Raw genomic sequence first — 20,313 nt, 5'->3', positions numbered from 1 at the left:
GTGTGTGTGTGTGTGTGTGTGTGTGTGTGTGTGTGTGTGTGTGTGTGTGTGTGAGTCTGTCTACGTGTGAGAGAGAGTTCACTGGCCTTCTGCAGGCTGGTGTGTCTGAGATTTCGGTTGGACTCTGATCTTGAGGTTTATTTAAGCTGAATTCCGTGGGCTCATCAGGACCGGGTTACAAAAATCCTCCTATAGAACTAGAAAGAATGTGCAGCGCATACAGTTCTGCATAAGGCACAAAGGCATGTCTTTAGAGGTGGGGGCAGGCATCAAAAGACAGAGGCAGAGGAGGGATTTCTTTAGAGGCTGGGGGCAATGAAGGTATTTTGTCGAAGCTTCGTTCAATGCCAGAGAGACGGGTGGGGGTGGGGGTCAGACGTACAGTTTTGTGGTGAAGGGCGCATTTCCAGGGGATGTTAGGAACTTAAAATGTGTGCTGTAGCCCCTCCACCCACCAACCGACACACACACACACACACAAACACACCCTCCCCTATCATTGTAAGTTATTTAGTTCCATTATTCTCTTCTGAACCTAAGAGTTAGGCTTTTTTTAAAATCCTTCATACTTTTAATTTTTTTTGATGAATAAATAGCAAATATTGCCCTGACACTTAACTTTTAGGTGTCCATATGTATTTTTCAAAACGCAGCAGTACGGTTGTAAGTCAACAACTATAACACAGGAAGAGGCTTCTGTATAAACAATGAATAGAAAAACACAGCCAAAGTACTATTACATAAAATATGTATCGATAAGAGAAGTTATAATTGTTGACAAACACTGTACATTACAATTAGAAATGTCCTAATGTCTGCTCACAACTACATTGCAATCTGTAACAAATAATGTATCATGTTCATACATTTGTTTACTGCTAAATAGGCAAACTTAATAAATGTTTGTATAACTTTACTTAAATTTTTATGTTAAATGCATTTTTTTCTCAGCATTTGCAAAATGTTTTGTGGATAGAAATGATTTCTACTTATTCTGTCTGAATTGTGGCTGCTTGCAACAAGCAATTCATGACTTTAAACACCTCTACTTATGCACTTAAAAGTCAGTTACTCTGGATGAAAACATTAAATAAATAAAAATGGACATATACATTTAAATTGAAAGCTAAATAAATTTAAAGCAAATTAATTTAAAATGATTTTTATTTAATTATTTAATTAATTTAAAGCAAAGATAGGGTTAGACATTAGGGTTTTTTTCTTTGCGTTTTTCTCAATGAATCAGAGTCTTAATCGAGTTCTTTCTATGATACAGCAATGTATCTCGTAGAATAATACAAAATAAATTATACATTTTGATGTATTATTAATATATTTTTAATGCAAAAAAGACATGTGAGAAGGTAAGGGAAAAAGTATGGTTAAATGAACAACTAGTCTGGAAGGCTTGATTTGCTCAGTCCCTGCTGGAATGGCAGTGTCCGTCTCTAGGCCATCTCCATGACCTTCTTGATCCAGTCCACATAGACAGAGACACGGATGAAGATGTTGGGCTGGCCTGGGTGTCCACAGCGCCTCATGGGGATGATCACACCCTCCAGTACCCAGCAGTCACTGTTCTGACATGCCAGAGGGCCGCCGTAGTCTTTCTGCAGACACGCATGAAGCAACACTCTCTAGTCATTCTTTGTCTCTGTTATGACTGACTGTCACTGCTGAGGTTGGAAACACGTTGCAGTCACGTTGTGTGTCCATTATCCAAATGGTTACTGTGTTTTATTTGTAGGAACATTTTAAATAGCTGTGTTCTCTACTTAAAGGGACTTTGTTATCAAAAGATTTTCTTCAACATTCTTATCGTTATTCTTGGCCATTAAAAGGAATAGTTCAAAATATCAGGGCGAACCCTGATTTTTGTATGACAAGATTGCAACTACTTTCATTAGCATTATGTTGGCAGAGCTATAGCATAACAACTGGAAACGGCTGTGTGTAAACATACAAATAAATCCACCTGACAGCATCTCTAAAACTCACAGGTAAAGAAACAAGTTGCTGTTTTTAAAACTTTAGTTTTTGTACGAATCAAACAAACAAGGTATAACATGTTAATTAGTGAGCTCTGTCTCAGCTCCACGGTAAAAGAAAAATCTTCTCAAAATAGACAATAAAACATCAAAACCGTGCACACTTTTGCATGGACTCCTACCTCACAGGCACCAACACCGCCCTGGAAAGAGCCCGTGCACATCTCATTCTCTCGAACTCGACCTCTGAAGTATTTGTTGCAGTCCCTGTTTGTAAGAACTGGTATGTGGGCCACGTTGAGGACAGTCTCATCAGCAGTGCCTGAAAAAAAACAGAAGGAGGAATGAGTAAGCGGCTGTTTAGAGAGATGGAGAAAAATAAAAGGAAGGTGGACAGATGTTAAACGCTCTCTGAAAATAGCCACCGCCATCTGTTGCTCAACGGTCTGAATCGCTGTCTCATTTAGACACACCATTACTTCAAGGGCAAGAAACAAGACGCTGGCTCTTGAGGAAGCTATGTATTATTAATCATTGCATTGGAGGCATATTATAGTCACGTGGAGGAGAATTCAGTGTCGAGTTACCACTTTCAAAAGTATTACACTTGCCTCTCGTCTCGCCCCATCCTGCGATCTCACAGTTCGTCTCCGCAGCTACAATATAGCGCTCAGGAGGGAGGCAGATCTGAGAGACACGCTCATTAAACTGGGCCGGGCTAGAGATAAAGAATTAAGAGAGTCAGAGAGAAAGTATTGGTGTGTGTGTATGTGTGTGTGTGTATGTGTGTTTGCTTGTGTGTGTGCGTGTTGGGGACATTTGACAGTACTATTCCAGTTGTAGCATGACCAGCTGAGACTCGGAGGGTCCGCAGACGATCTTGGTCAGAGGGATGGTTTGCACACTGGGCTCTCCCTCCTGTGGATCACGAAACAGCGTTCCCATCCTGGCAGAGTACCCGGGCAGGTCCACGTAGCTGTGCACACACACACACACACACACACACACACACACACACACACACACACACACACACACACACACACACACACACACACACACACACACACACACACACACACACACACACACACACACAGGAGTAAACATGGAAATACAAGCGAAAATACAACCCTTGTTTATTACATGGCTCTCCCCTGACATATCCTAAAGTCTTGAAAGGGAACTCAGGCTGCATATTAATGCTCTTCCATAAAGGAGTTGAGAGACATTTTTAACCACACTATACTATAGAGTCTACTGTCACCCTGTAGCAGCTCTATGAGGCTGCACTTTGGAACATGTCATCAACACGCTAACATGGTCAAAAAATGACAATGCTCACATGCTGAGGCGGAGCAGGTTTATTGTTTACAATCTTAGTTGAGTGTGTTACAATGCCAAAATGTGCTTATTAGGGCTCAATAAAGAATATAGGGCAGTATGTCGGGAATCTGATCATTAGTTTTGCAAGTATTTGCTTATAAACCAAAATAATAGACAGTGTGCAAGCTTTAACACTAGAGATAAAGTTAAGACATCACCAAAATTATTTCAATTCATCCTGAGGGGGACTGGAATGTGTGGGAAAAATCTCTCAGCAATCCAGCAAAAAAGTTGTTGAGACATTTCATTCACTCAAAATGAATGTAAGCCTAACAGAGGAATAGTCAGGGATCACTAAAAATGAAGGCAACACGTGTGTTGGTACCAAATAACATATCAATCCAACCAATACTTGTAGACATATTTGAGTCTAAACACAAGTGGATGTCTAAAATGTTTATAAAAAAGAAAAACTCAGATAAATAAAGTTTACCAGGAGGAGAAACACTGTTTGGTGCTGATCACCCATCTGGGGTTAACCAGGGATCCTCCACAGAAATGGTTTCCTTTCCTGCACGCAAGAGGTCAGAGGTCATACATACACGGCTGCAGCAGAGTGCATTTTGTCTGGTTCATGTCTGGCTGAAACACCATCAGCTCTCAGACTCACCTGTCTCTGAGGCTCACTGTCCACGGCGCGTTCCCGGGAATCCCGCCAACGATACGCATCCTTGACGGTGGGATGCGGTCGTCTCTCTTCCCGCACTCACTAAACTCAACATTCTCTGCATTCACAAAACAAGGGGACATATTATTGTAAAAAAATATAATTAAAAAACTTGAAAAGGCTTGTTGTTAACTTCAAAATGTTGCTTCATATTAACTAACCTACTGGCTCAGTCATGGACACTTTCTCTCCAGCTGTTTGGAAACAACCAGAAACAGATGAACCGTTAGAAGCTCTGGCGGAACTGTCATCACCACACAGTGCATTAAACACAATGCATCTTAAAGCAGAGTTTTGTACCACACTGTTTGATGGCACAGTAGTCAAACTCCGTTTTGGGGTCGGTGGTGTAGCACCAGGGTCCGTGCTGGTCCCCATCTGGGTTGCGACAGTAGTTCTCTGTCAGATTGGCCTCTGTGTGCGTACTTGGATTTATCCTGGAAAATCACACAGATCTTTTTTTCAAGATTTAAAGGTGGAGTCAGCGATTCTGCAGAATGCTTGTTAAAAAAAAAATCTTTTAAATCAGTCAATATCTCCTCGCAATCTGCTATCTGTCTGTACTGTGTGTGCGCTTAAAAAAAGAATTGAGCCTAGGCTCTGTAAACGGCCATGTTGCTAGCTAGCTCACAAACAGTACGGTCGGACAGGTAGCGGATCGTGACGAGATAATCCCTGATATTGATAAAAAGAGATTTTGACAACAAGCATTCTCCAGAATCACTTACTGCACCTTTATGTATCTCACATTTTTTACAAATAAGTGCAATTATAATTTTTTTAAAGCAATTCATTTTTATTTATTTTTCAAATAAGAGCGTTCACCCATGATCACCCAAACACATTACTTTTCATGTGTAAAAACAGAACATACTCAATACCTGCTTAAAATTCATATGCAGTATTGATCTTGGACACATCTTTTATAGAGAGTCATCGAGCAGGGTTTGTTTTATTATTTGTTTTGCTCTTTGTCATGTCGCAAACATTTTATATAGAGAATATGCTTTGGTTAAAAACAAAACGGTCTTTGTAACAATTAAATCATACTTGGTCCGGTGAGGTGTGTTAAGGTTCCATTTCTGGCAGGTGATCCCCTTACGAGTTTTGCGGACCATGCCCCTGTAGTTTCTTCCATTTTCATGGTAGCAATCTAAAAAAACAACAACAACATAATATTATCGTTAGTTGACCTTGACTATATCATTCATCTGAAGCTACTGGTCATACCAGACCAATTAAAGCTGCTTCAGCAAATCCCCTAAGTGTATTGATTTGACCACAGGTACATTTTATTGCTAATACATTTTACTTTTCATTTGTAAGAAGCCTGAAGGTGTTGTTTCTTCTTTCAAAAGTTAAAAGTGTGGCTTTGTTGCTGCAAAAATAAACATATAATAAACAACAATTCACTGAATACATGAAATGTGACAAATCAAAGTATCTAATAAAAAAGAGACCAATACTGGTTGCCTGGCTTTCATAAAGGAACTTTAACTACCTCAGAATGTTATACAATCAAGGTAACAGCCCTTCAAGTCCTGATGTAAAAACTGCTTCAGTCTTAAAAATCATCTGCTCATCTTTATTCAGAACAGCTGACAGTAAGCTACTACCTGAATTTATATTTTTTGGCCGGAAAAAGTTGTACCTTCGGCCTCTATGTCGTCTGCGCAGCGTTTGATCTGTAAGCAGAGAGCAGTCCTCATCTCTGGCACAGATGTGAAGCACCAGGGAGCCTCTGAGCCGTCTGGGTTTCGACAGTAGTTCTCGTCCAGACCCCTGGATGAGACGCAGGCACCACACAGTCAGGTAAACACTTTCAAACACATTTGCCACATATACAGTACATACGCACAAACAAAAATAGTCACAATAATAAAAGATAACTAGAAATGTCATGCGTACAATTGAAGCATGACAGAAATAAACACACAAAAAGAGTCCAGCGAAACCAGATCCAAATGTAGCCCACATACATTGAAAGGATTTAGGTGCTAAAGTCACTTTTCTTTGATTTTTGATGGAATTTTTTGCCGAAGGTTCCACTGATGCACAAAAACCTTTAAAAAGCCATTCAAATTGAGGCATGAACTTTTCTTATAACCACGTGGAACAATTGTTGTGGTTTGAAAATGTCCCTTCTTAAATGTAAGCTTTTTTTATCATAATAATATGTGTATCGTATAACTATATTTTGTACAAATCTGTTCTTTTAAAAAAAGACGACGGCTGTTCTGAAGACTTAACACGCACAGTTCATTCTTGATTGTATCACACCCAAGGATAATATTTCCTACAACTTACATTAAGAAAGGTAACATTAAGAAAAGGGGCCCCTTTCATTTTGAGGTCAAAAGATAACATCGGCACACTTCTTGTAACTTCTAAGTTCAAGTGGATGACTGAAATGCTCTTAATGGATTTTAGCACGATGACTGATCACTGCGTCACAAAACAAGTTTAGTATTCATTACACATGCAGCCCGCGTCTTAATGTGGAGTCTGAAGTCTGACCATTTATCACCATCCGCCGCGAACTGTCAGCAAGAGGAACAAGATCGCAAAGACATCTTGACATTAATATTCATGTGCCAAGAAAAAAGAAACTTTGTGAGTGCAGAACATAGCCCATGAAGTACTTTAACCTTCAACTTCACTTCTTTTCTCTCACCCATCATGCTGTATATCATATATGCACTTACTTGCATGCGTATGTGTTTGGGTAGAAGGGATGCACGTGAGGATATTGCTCATCCCAGCGCTGACAGGGGATGCCTGATGTGGTCTCGTTGACTCTGCCGCGGTAATCCTCCCCACGGCTGCGGAAACAGTTGGTTGTGAAGCTGGAGCGCTGGCGTTTCTCAACCCGCACCTCAGCTGGTGGGAATGGCATATTAAAGAGGACATAAAATCAACTCTGGTCTGTAAAGAGGTTAGGCCAGTTCAGATGGTTAACATTCATGTGAGCAGGATTTTCAGATGTGTTGACTGTTTACAGTAGGTGTAAAGTAAAAAAAAAGAGTTTCTCTGCCCACCTTTATCTAACTTTTACACCTGGGCGTACGTACCAGCAGGGTTTTTGAACATCACAACTGGTTCAATATGTAACTCACATAATCGCGATGTGGAAACTTCCAATCCTCCCGAATGAATACAGACTGAGAATTGACTTTTCAATAGTAGACATCGTGTGTCCAGCAGTTTTAAATGAACAATATTTATATATTCATAGATTTTGGATATTCTCAGAAGGGAGAAGGAAAATGTAATTTAACAAGGTAGAATTTTAAATACATTTTTATGCCTCAAATCCATGTCTGGAGGGGCTCTACGATGAATCTGATTTAAAAAATCTTCTTTTTCTTTTAAAAAGTCCATCCTTCTGTAAGAATGATTCTTAGTCACTACCATGATTCAATTGGAGGTTAAGCTTAAACAAATATTTATCTCTATTTTGTGACATTGTGTGACATTGAGATGAGTACACCTTGGATTATATATTTTTTCGATTAGATTCCAATGTAAAGTGCACAACCTCCTTGAGCAATGATTCAGCTATTCCCCTTCAGCTTATTTTCATATTTATTGTAAGAATTCTCTGCAAAACAAGAATGGCTTTGAATTATTTAACAATGTGTGATGATGCAGCTGTTTCCCCTTCTCAAAACGGACTGCACCACAAGATGGTGCTATCTCTGTCCTCTCTGGAAAACCCAATGTTGCCACATTCAGGAAAAAAAATAACACCATGTTTGGGTGTATTTATTTACTTATCTTCTGAGGCTAGAATTTGATCTTAGAATCTAGCTGGGGCTGTCAATTTGTGAATGTTAAACAAAGCGACTTCCAAATAGTTAGAATGACATGCAAAAATCTGCCTATAAAGTAATTACAATTATTACATAATAACTATTACCTTTTTGGTTTTTATTTGTAAAAACAATTGTCCTTATGAACAACTAAATGAAAAGGAACCTAAATGAAAACTGAAACAACTGAAACAAGAGGAAGAAAAGAGAGAGAAAAACATTGTAATTAACATTTAATTAAACTGAAACCCATTGGGGGCACGCAGGGCTTGAATTCCTGACAAACATCCCTGCACTTTAGCCGCATTACCTCTTAAATCAGAGAGAATCATTGGGGAAGGTTGGGAGTGTCTCACAATTTGGGAAGTAATTTGCACAAACACCAAAAAGGTGATTTCTCTCAATTTAATTACAGGGACTTAATGAGACTCCCTATTTCCAATGTGCCACCTAATGCCTAAGGAATCAGCTCAATTTAGCTCACACATCTTTTATGTTCTGCCGGAAGAAACTAATGACCAAAACAAAGCAGGGGAAATAAGCAATACAGTCTTATCATACAAACTTCTGTTACGATTCAAAACGATACAGATATGTCCTTCAGCGCTGCAGCGAACAGTCTCGATTGACCAGTGAATAGTTTGGTTTATAATCTCTAGCAAAATAGTTTAAAAAATGCCAAGGTTAAAGTGCCGACAGTGTCTTGTTTTTTTGTCCAAAACTCCTAGTCCCAAATCATAGAAGACAAGAAGCGAATGGGAACAAACAAAAGAAAAGTATGCATTTAATCCATTATTATAATAGTTTGATAGCAATTTTTATAAATAGTAAATATAGATCGATAAATCAATAACTCCATCACTAATCTCATGAGATTCCTAATAGTATTGAAGAAAGTGATATTATAATAACAAAAGGCACATCTTACTGCACTTTTTGATATCACAGCTCTCTCTCTCCATGTCAGGGTCTGTGGTGTAACACCAGGGCACCGGGGAGGCGTCAGGGTTACGGCAGTAGTTATCATCTAAACTCTTATCGGGATACCTGAAAAAATGATGTATTATGTCCACAAAAACAAAAAAAAACTGTTTAGGAGCTTTGGGAGAAGACATTGTAGCTAGCAGGTAATGTAGCATATGAATACTTGAGCGTACTTTTCAGGCTGGTAGATGTGTTGGTGAGGGTACTGCTGGTCCCATCGCTGACACTCTCTTCCATGCACAGTGTGGTCCACCTGCCCTCTGTAGTCCTCACCGTTACATGTGATACACACCTCTGCAAACAAAACTTAAAGTCAGGCCTGAAGTGAGAATACACACAGAACCATCATATTCTACAGACACCATCATTTCCAATGTATTTGCTTGAAAATAACTGATATTTTTTAGCTTCTTAGAAAAGACTGTAATTCAGCACAGAGAATAAAAATGGAGCATACAATTATTACAGCCTCCCTTCATGAAACGGTCATCAATTAGTCCAGGAGTTGACACTAAGGTTTCAAAAGCACTTGCCCATAGGGCAAGTACAGGTAATGTTTTACTTGCCCGAATGTCGTGTTCACTTGCCCAAAAAAACTGTTAAACAATGATATATATAGGCTAATTAAATTATACATTTTAGCGAACCGTATCTCTTAAATGCAAACACAGCTTACTAGTCTCATCCTGACCACATACAACCAACAACAATTCATATAAGCCTAGATATCATGACATCACACTACACCAAGTGTAATGACATCAACATGAGTTATTAAGGTGCGAACACACTGCACAGCGCGGCGCGGCGGTTGGCCGCGCGAATCGCAGGTTCCGCGCCGCGTGGTCATTTTGGCTCATTTGTGTCCGCCGCCGGCCGCCCCCCGCCGCCCGATGACTCATTGAATGTGCACGCCCAGTTTCTTCCCGCTATTTACATCTCTCTCATCATCGTCGTCATCCTCACTGATTTGTTTTTGTTGGGAGCGTCTCTGAAGTAGGCTATTCTGCCTTCATCATCTCTGCCATCAGCCCTTGTATTGGTCTCACTGCACCTCTCACACATTTCTCCCCGCCACCTGCCACCCAAGCTTCGTAAACACACCCACACATGCACCCACACACACATACACACACAACCCGCCCACACACACACACACACACACACACACACGCACGTATCGATGGCCGTGCATATAGGCTACACATTCACGCCGGCATATCAACATGTAGAGAAAACCCAAACTGATTTTCAGATGTTTAGGGAAATGTTTGGAAGTGTCAGTTGTCGTATTTAGTTTTTATTGTCTCTGCATATTCACTCATCTGCAGTACATCTTCCCTGGCTTTCTCTCCTTCTCTCTTCTATAATGTGAGTCTATTCCTTGCTCCTTTTACTAAAAGGTGTCTCATTAAACTGCTGTCATACATTTTATCGATGTGTTGGAACTTTCTCTCTCTCTCTCTCTCTCTCTCTCTCTCTCTCTGTCTTTTCCTTCTTTTTTCCCTTTATCCCTCCTTTCCCGACTGCACCGCCAGCCAGGTTTCACGTGTCTTGTAGCTCAGCAGACTCACCCGAGTGACGTCGGGAGGAGCTCAACGACGGTGATTGGTTATCGCGGGGCGGCCGGCGGCGAAAAGTTCAATATTTTCAACTTCTGCGGCGGCCGCGCCGCCCCATTCGCGCCGCGCCGCCCCTGGCCGCGCCGCGTGATCCGCTCTCCGCCGGCCGCCGGCCGCCGGTTCGCGCGGCGGCGCTCGAAATACATTGACTTTCTATTGAAACTCGCCGCGCGGCGATGTGCAGTGTGTTCGTACCTTTAGACTGTCACGCAGAGCATGCGCAGTTAGACTGGCGCACTGCACGTTGACGGCAGTTCGGTGTTAACAATAGGAGAGGGGAGTTAATGTTACCTCGTGTAGCCTAATGCTTCGTAAACATAAAGGACTTCTCTTCAAGCTACCTACAGTGTGTTTATTGAAGAACCCAACAAAACATTACATGGTGTCAGAAGCTGGACTTGGAGAGTAAGGATTTTTGTTTTTTGGAAAAGAAAAAAGTTGGAAAAGCTTCGGAGTATGCTAGCACGGTGAGCAGCTAAGAGCTACGCTAATAACCCACGGAGAGGACATCGTTAGCATAATTACGTTCCGGGAGAGAAAGAGGACACACCAACGCAAAGATGCAAGCATTACAACCACCACCCAACCTTCAGTTGACAGGTAATGTGGCTGAAAATTGGAGGAGATTTAAACAACGCTTTATGTTGTACCTGACGGCGATCGGTGCGGACGAGAAGAGCGCTAAGATGAAGGCGTCAGTTTTCTTGCATGTTGTGGGTGAAGAAGCGCTGGAGGTATATAATAACTTTCAGTTCCAAGACGACGCGAGCAAAATGAAATTGGATAAAATACTTGAGAAGTTTGAGGATTACTGCATCCCTAAAAGAAACGTGACATTTGAGAGACACAGGTTTTTCACGTGTGTGCAGAAAACGGGAGAAACTGTTGATCAATATGTAACGGACCTGAGGAACCGAAGCAAGACGTGTGAATTCGGAGAGCTGACTGACTCGTTGATAAAGGACAGACTTGTGTGCGGGATTCCAGATAATAGTCTAAGAGAGAGGCTGTTAAGGGAACAAGATTTGGACCTAGGAAAAGCACTAAGAATGTGTAGAGCAGCAGAAACGGTGAAAACACAAGCAAAAGAGCTGTTTAGTGAAAGCTGCAACGTGGATGCTGTAAGAAGAGATGCAAACAGAGCAGTCAAGAAGAAGAGCACGGCTCCCGACGTAAATACACCGGTGCGCAGAGACGCACAGGGAAGGACATGTGATCGATGTGGCACGCAGCATGCACCCAGAAGATGTCCCGCATATGGTAAAGTATGTCACAACTGTAACAAAAAGAACCATTATGCACAGCAGTGTAAAAACCAACAGAGCAAAGTTCATGCAGTGGATGAGAGTGACTCTGATGAGTTTTATGTGGATGTAGTGACAGAGCAGAACACAGTTAAAAAGGACTGGATGATGACACTGAAAGTAAATGACACACACATTGCATTGAAACTAGATACTGGAGCACAGGCAAATGTGATGTCAGAGGCAACATTCAACAAAATCAGACCCAGACCTAAAGTGCATGCAACAAAAGTGAAAGTACGTGGATATTCAGGAGCAGCAATACCTGTGAAAGGAAAATGCTTGGTGAAAGTGACACACAAGGACAGAGAACACTCACTCGCATTCGTCGTGGTGCACAGAGACGTGCAGGCCATATTAGGTTTAGCTGCTTGTGAGAGACTGAACCTGGTGAAGAGAGTGCTTGTGGTGGAAAGTGAAGGAGAAACAGTCTATGATGGACTGATGGAAGAGTACAGTGACCTGTTTCAGGGTCTCGGATGCCTTCCTGGAGAACACACAATCAGAGTGGATAAAAATGTGCCACCAGTTATTAATCCATGTCGAAAAGTGCCATTTGCTCTTCAAAAGCCACTGAAAACCGAGTTGGATAGGATGGAAAGCCTCAACGTGATCGAAAAGATTGATGAGCCAACTGACTGGGTGAGTTCGCTTATTATTGTAGAAAAGAAAAATGGCAAGCCTAGAGTGTGCATGGATCCCAGAAACTTGAACAGAGCAATAAAAAGAGAACACTTCAAACTTCCCACAAGAGAAGAAATAATGTCACAGTTTGCAAATGCAAAGTACTTCAGCAAGCTAGATGCATCATCCGGATTTTGGCAAATGAAGCTGGACAACGACAGTTCAAAACTGTGTACATTCAACAGCCCATTCGGTAGATATAAGTTTCTTCGGTTACCATTTGGCATAGCTTCAGCACCTGAGGTGTATCATAAGACAATACACATGATCTATGAACATCTGGAAGGAGTGGACACATCCATGGATGACATCATAGTATGGGGAAGTACGAAAGCTGAACATGATGAGAGGCTAAAACAAGTTCTCAAGGCAACAAGAACAGCAAACTTAAGGCTGAATAAAGAGAAATGCCAGCTTGGGGTGCAAGAACTGACATTTGTGGGGGACATCCTGAGCAGCGAGGGCATCAGACCAGATCCCAGGAAAGTGTCTGCAATAGAAAACATGCCAAAGCCACAATGTAAGAAGGACATACAGAGATTTAATGGCATGATAAACTACATGGGAAAATTCATACCCAATCTCTCTGAACGCATGGCACCTCTGAGACAGCTGACTGAGAAGAAGACAGAATGGGAATGGAGTCATGAACATGAAAAGTCATGGAAAGAACTGAAGACACAGCTCACATTGGAACCAGTTCTGAGGTTCTATGATCCAGTGAAGCCCATAAAAATCTCATCAGATGCATCACAGAGTGGGCTCGGAGCTGTTCTTTTACAAAAATATGATGACTGGCAACCAATCGCATATGCATCACGCTCAATGACAGACGCAGAGACGCGATATGCACAAATCGAGAAAGAACTGCTCAGCATAACATATGCCTGTGAAAGATTTCACCAGTTTGTTTCAGGACAGAACATAAGCGTTGAGACTGACCACAAGCCGCTGATCGCATTGTTTCAAAAGCCACTCAATGACTGCCCACTGAGAATACAGAGGATGATGATCCGGCTGCAACGCTACTCGCTGAATGTAATGTATACCCCGGGCAAGCTGATGTACACAGCGGACACATTGTCAAGAGCAGTTGACCCACAGGAGCCGGCGCACACTAAGATGAGTGATGACGTGGATGTTTATGTGAACATGATCACAAAGGCACTGCCAGTAGCAGACGCGAAAATGGAGCTCATAAGGACAGAGACATCCCGAGATGAAACACTAAAAGGCCTGTGTAAATTCATCACTGAGGGGTGGCCCAATGATAAGCAGGGTTGTTCACCTGACATCACAGAATACTGGAACTGCATGGCAGAACTGTCGGTGGTAGGAGACGTTATCTATAAAGGAAGCAAGATAGTCATCCCGAGGAGTCTGCGAAAGGAAATGCTCAAGAAAATACACGAAGGGCATCTTGGGATTGAAAAATGTAAGAAAAGAGCACGTGAAGTGATGTACTGGCCTCGAATCAACCAAGATGTGGCAAACGAAGTGGCAAACTGCAAAACATGTTTGAGATATCACGCAAGCAATAGAGCTGAGCCACTTAAGCCGCACACAGTGCCTGACAGACCATATCAAAAGGTAGGCGCTGACCTATTTGTTTCGGCAGGGAAAGACTACATTGTGGTGGCAGACTATTATTCCCTGTATCCAGAGGTCTGTAGACTGCACACTACAACAGCGGAGGCTGTTATAACGTCCATGAAGGCCATATTCTCCAGACATGGCGTGCCAAGCGAAGTCTTCACAGACAATGGGCCGCAATTTTCTAGCGCCAGTTTTGCACGCTTTGCAGTAGAATGGAACTTTGTACACACAACGTCAAGTCCTCACTACCCGCAGTCTAATGGTTTGGCCGAAAAGTCGGTCCAGACTGTGAAGAGGTTACTGTGTAAAGCAAAAGACAGTGGAGCTGACTTTTACCAAAGCCTGCTTGTGTACCGCACGACGCCACTAGAGTGCGGTATTTCACCAGCACAACTCCTAATGGGACGTCGCCTTAGATCCAACCTGCCCATTCAGGAAAACCTGCTGAGAACAAAGGAGGGGGGAAAAGTGCAGAGGTTCAAGGAGCAGCAAAGAGCAAAACAGAAATTCTACTATGATAAAGGAACACAGAACCTACCTGAACTGCATACTGGTGATTATGTGAGGCTCAAAGATAAAACAAATACATGGTCACAGAAAGCAACTGTTCTAAATGAAGTGCATCCAAGGTCGTACACCATTCAAACAGAGGATGGAGCAGTGCTGAGACGGAACCGGCGAGACATTATGGGACCAGCCACAGCAGATCAAAGAGCTGATGCCGCTGCTGAACAACCTGGACACTCAGTTGATGGAGAAGAACCTGGACACTCAGTTGCTGCAGAACAGCCTGGACACTCGGATAGCTCATCACCTGTGGCACCAGTTCCTGTGCAAGACCTGCCCTTCAGAAGAGGTTCCAGGGCTGTGAAGCCACCACAGAGACTTATTGAACAGTTTTAGGATATGAGATGGTTGCAGTGTTAAAAAAAAAAAAAAAAAAAAGAATGGAAGAGGGGATCGTGAGTATTGTTGTAAAGTTATGAGTTTATACTTTCCCTAGAATATTCTAATGTTATTACACTGCAGTTGAAAGGATTTAAATAGGTAACTGTTGCAGTTAATAATTACAGTTCATATGAGTTAAAGAGCAGTATTGAAAATGAAGTATGTGTTGTCTATATAAATGTTTTACATTCTTATTTTAAGAAAGGGAGATGTAATGACATCAACATGAGTTATTAGACTGTCACGCAGAGCATGCGCAGTTAGACTGGCGCACTGCACGTTGACGGCAGTTCGGTGTTAACAATAGGAGAGGGGAGTTAATGTTACCTCGTGTAGCCTAATGCTTCGTAAACATAAAGGACTTCTCTTCAAGCTACCTACAGTGTGTTTATTGAAGAACCCAACAAAACATTACACCAAGCGCTTGGTCCTGCTGCAGCATCGTAAAAGGGCCTCTTTGTGCCATGCACCTGGCCTGGTTTTGGCTCAGAAAACTCAGTCTAGCTCAGAGTCAAGCTGAATGTTAGCTTCCACACAAAAGTGTTCAGAAAAATTTAACTTATTTTACTTATTTAAAACGGTCACATTGTGCGAAAAAGTGATAGTCTGCCATAAAAAGTGCACCATGTTAAAGCTATTGCCCAGTTATACTGTAAGTAGGGAGGGGGATCATTAATTTCTATTCATATTGATACCATTATAAAGACTCCACAATCCAAATCTTTATTGATACTTTTCTATTATTTTGTTAAAAGAGAACTGGTATTATTGCTTTAATTGCTTATAAGATTAGAAGAGCTAAGGATAGGACTTTAAACAGGTCATAATTCCATATTTAGGCCTACTAATAATGTTATATTGCTGGGGAAACAAGTTTTTCACCCAAACTGTATTATTCAAGCTTCTCACGAAAAACTTAAATTTCTTTTTTTCTTGATGTTACATTTGAACACATCATGATGTCATTTTATTGACCTGTGCCTAATAATCATTTTACTGAGCCGACCTGAACACATCACATTTGAACCGTTTGCGATTTTTTTTTAAAGCCAACTAGTTCTTATCCTGCAGATTTTAATATTGATTTAAAAACTATCACATTTTTTAACTGCGGGACTTGCTACACAGTCTCTCGTTTGCGTTTGTTGATCACCGCTGCTTTGAATGAATGATGAGACGGTGCCGAGCCCGTCTGCAGCATGGTCTGCAGCGGCAGCGACTCAGCGGACGTATTTTATTTTTATTTTTTTGGAGACAGAGTTGAAGCGGGTTGAAGGAGTTTCTTCAAGACAGTCGAAGGTACAACACTTTTACAGTCTATGATGCAGACCAGTGATGGAATAATTCGCCAAAGTAGGCCTAATTAGTTGAAGATGACCCGACTCTACTCGATATTTAAAATTACATCATGTGACCTACTGGACTCCATAGCGGTATCGATAAGCTCAAACGTTATTGATTTCTGGGGTTTGAATATAGCGGAACCAGGTCCGTAGCCTAATAGAGCCGGCTTTCGGAACGTAGACAGCGAAACTGCGCGCACACAGGCTGTTGTGTGTGTGTGTGTGTGTGTGTGTGTGTGTGTGAGAGAGAGAGAGCGAGCGAGAGAGAGAGCGAGCGAGAGAGAGAGCGAGCGAGAGAGAGAGCGAGCGAGAGAGAGAGCGTGATGCTGCTGGCTGCCGCGCCAGCTGCTCAATAGTAAATATAGCCGATCTATTTTGTGTGAAAAAATTAAAGGTGCTTTTATTTTCCATTAAAATTCCCACTAAAAAGAGTAGATTTATAAGATAGTTTGATTGTTTTTCACCAAAGTACGTGTCTGTGATGCAATGAAATGACAATTTTTTTTACAAAATGTAAATTAAAGCGGTTTCAGTCGGTTTGACAGGCATTTCAATTTCTTTAAGAATATTTGGATGATTATAAGGATATTACCGTCAGTTTTGTGTAATAATGTGGATTATTATTTTGATAAGGATAATTGTGACATGGAAATGTTCTTATCTGTACCGTCTTTGCACTGGGGGATGTTACAGCTTTCGTAACGTCGCTCGGGGTCGGTGGTGTAACACCACGGACCGATACGATCTCCGTCTGGATTCCTGCAGTAGTTCAACTCCAGACCATTGGTAGCTGTGGGAGTCCACCTGAGAACCAACAGGGAGTTTTGTCAGCGAGTATTTTACATTTTTATTATACAGCGCCCTCACAAGGTTTCGGGAAAGTGACTGGTTTGTTTATTTTCAATTATTACATAGTTAAAGTACTGACTCATCAATAGTGTTCGATTCAATCAACGGTTTAAAGTATAAAAAGACTCATGCCCCAGAATAGGATTGGTCAGAGGAAGCCGTGTATCACCTGTGATCATGAGGAAACTTGGACCACCACTGTTGGCACGTGAGCCCACTTCCTGTGGTGAAGACTTTCCCTCTGTAGTCTTCTCCTCTACCCACGATGCACTTTCTGACATAGACTTCAAAAGGAGAAACAACTGATCAAAACCACCACGGCACAGTTACTATCATCACACTGATCTCTCTCTCTCTCTCTCTATCTGTCTGTATCAGTCTTACCCTTCTTCTCGTAAAGGTCACAGTTTACATTTCTCTTCACCGCCGCGTTGCTGCCGTCTCCCACCCAGGGCAGATGTTTACAGGTGACGGTCGGACGTGTTTCGTAGTTGAACGCTCTAATATTGAGGAATATTTTCATGTCAAATCAATCAGGGAGCTTTTAAGATCATTTATTAAACATTAAAATGCAGGAAAAAAGGACTCTTAGGTTGCCAGTTTGTGAACCCACATTTCAACAGACTAAATTCTGGTTTATTAAAACTTAGGTCCTAATTCTGAAGATGTATTTTGTTTCAGGCTATTAATGCTTTAAAAGCAGGCTTTAACTCAGTTGTAGTCATTTGGAGAAGCCACTACACTACATTACTTTGTGTCTGCACACGGTGAGGGACCACTGCCCAACTTTAGCATGAACTAACCTTTGGTTTAACCAAAAATACTTTAGATAATATTGCTGAGCTGTTTGTCGCCTCATTTGCCTACATTGTTATGTCAATCTGTTCATAGTTTTAAGCTATTAATTTGATGGACTGGTGTCCTTTTACCTATCCTTACAAAAGCCCTTGAAATAAAGCTGAGTCATTTTGTTTTTCATTTGTTGTCAACAAATCCCATGAGAAGACCAAAAAACAAACAATGTTTACATCCATCTCTAAATACTTTCGCAAGCTCCAACTGAAGTACATTAGAAATAAAAATAATTTTTTTTTTTTTAAAAGCTTAGGCAGCAGGGCACTTGTTTTAAGCAAATGCTACTCAAACAGGTAGACATTGTGCATTGGTTGGGGACAATTTTCAGCAGTGATCTATAAACATTTGGTGCTCTAGTCTAGTGTGAGTATATACAGCAGAAGGACAGTGCACATGGGTTTGATTGGAAACTACAGAGCCCATGTCCATAGTAAAGAAGGAATATGGAAGCCAGTGTAACATCATGGCTGATTCATGTGTTTTTAATAGATTGTTGGACAAGTATGGAGGTCTATGACACAGAGCAATAAACTATATCAAGCTTCATCAAGGACGATACTTAGTTAGTTGGATCAATGCATTGCTGGTTTTGCTGGCTTCTCATGCAAAATATTGACATAAATTAATTAAGTTTCCTTTCATTCCCAGATTCAACACTGCACTGTAACCTAAACCACTCCTGGGCACGTCTTAGCCCCAATGATGCACTGTAGGTTAACCAGTTAATGCCTCAAAGTATGAGCACAAAGGATCCTTTTCACACCTGCAGTCCAGAGATTGTGAACAGTGCGTGGCACACACTTCTAGGGTCTGGCTCGGTAACATCAACACTCGAGCCGAGTTCCAGGAAGTAGGAACCAGCTCTCTGCCCTCAGAGCGCTGGAAGCCATTCAGGGGACTGCGGTGTCCTGTTTAATGCACAACACAACAAATGAGGGTAACAACGGGCTGTCAGATACAACTATTTAAGTCCATGTTCAAACTAAAGCGCTGGGACTCGCTGGCACCCGGCTGCAACATTTGGGCACGAGCCTGCACACAACCTTTGGACCAAGACACTGACACCCGAAACAGATTTTAAAGAGCAACATGTTACATACATCTATATGCTGAAACAGACCACATACTACTATTACCATTACTACTTCTACTGTTATTATTACTGGTAAGTGCTAAAAATGAGAAACATAAAGAAATAAGTAGGGCTACTCACAGACACACACCACTAAAAATACACGTGCTTGGTAGTGTTTAACACAATTTACAAACTTCTTCATAAACCTATAGGCAGTGTTGGGGAGTAGCGCATTTCATGTAATCAAACAGATATTGAAGTACATTCATATTTGCTTAGTGATTCAAGAAGTTAAACTACTCTTTTTTTGCCGTTTTTTGTGAAATTAACTACTCAAAAAATAAGCATTTTTTAAATTTGACTATTGCTTCCCTATTAAACCCCCATTGAAGAGCCTGAAATGATAGAAAATCTAGAAGTGTTTACAACAAAAATGTGACATTCCGTGCAATTGTGTCCTTGTGAAAAGTCTAGTTTTATTAAGATCAATTTTAGATCTCAGGGCTATTCACCTTCCAGAAATATCGAAAGTCAGCTCACCTGTGAAAACATTTGGTAATTGGTTTAAAGCTCACATATAGGCATTGTCAATTTGATCATTTTTTACAAAGTAGTTTGAAAATGACTTCTTCTAAGTAGCTTTACCAAACTAGATTTTTGCTGTAGTTCAACTTCTTCCAGTGTGAAATTATTGATAGTTTACAAATGTATGCTTTCAACGTAGCTTTTCCATGCACGCTCTGTTAAAAGACCTTCAAAATACACAATAAAAGACCAACCATTTTGATTCTTCGTAATTAGCCTACACAGGTTATTAAATAACCATTAGCCAGTTATAATTGAAGACAATTATCAAAATGTCTTACCAGAGGCCAGACTGAGGAGAATACAGGACAGCAATAGTTGCATTGTCTGAGGACGATAAAGATAACGTTTCAAAGTTAATGGGTGGAAGTAGTCAGGCTGAGATCTGTCCTCTTCAGTATTGTTCTTCTGACGATGTTTGGGTTGGTATTGAACATCCGATCCCAGGTCGAGCTCACTGTAAAAAAAAAATAGCCTTTCCCACCAACAAAGTTGAGAAGAAATCCACGCTTTAAACGCAGAAAAACATAAAAGACTGGCTAGGACACAGCCACCAACACGCGAACACTGAGCTCTTAGTCAAACAGAGGGTCTAATCCCCAAAACACAGCCAAT

At 41.2% G+C, this 20,313-nt stretch overlaps 1 protein-coding gene across 1 annotated transcript; it reads right to left on the bottom strand.

The window, feature by feature from the left end:
• Nucleotides 1–1,448: 1,448 nt before the first annotated feature.
• mst1 (macrophage stimulating 1) lies at nucleotides 1,449–20,022 on the bottom strand (the record flags this gene model as incomplete). Its single annotated transcript, XM_080026544.1, has 18 exons — nucleotides 1,449–1,610; nucleotides 2,171–2,310; nucleotides 2,594–2,706; nucleotides 2,818–2,964; nucleotides 3,808–3,885; nucleotides 3,985–4,099; nucleotides 4,203–4,235; nucleotides 4,342–4,478; nucleotides 5,092–5,194; nucleotides 5,693–5,823; nucleotides 6,747–6,921; nucleotides 8,782–8,900; nucleotides 9,011–9,131; nucleotides 17,002–17,138; nucleotides 17,353–17,467; nucleotides 17,568–17,683; nucleotides 18,802–18,946; nucleotides 19,980–20,022. 18 exons carry the CDS (start codon nucleotides 20,020–20,022, stop codon nucleotides 1,449–1,451), a joined length of 2,130 nt encoding a protein of 709 aa, XP_079882670.1.
• Between the last annotated feature and the right edge of the window lie 291 nt (nucleotides 20,023–20,313).

This window comes from Ammodytes marinus (assembly GCF_949987685.1).
Source record: "Ammodytes marinus genome assembly, chromosome: 4".
NCBI classification, from domain to species: domain Eukaryota; kingdom Metazoa; phylum Chordata; class Actinopteri; order Uranoscopiformes; family Ammodytidae; genus Ammodytes; species Ammodytes marinus.
Note: the sequence above shows the minus strand (reverse complement) of the source record. Positions and strands in the feature narration are given on the sequence as shown.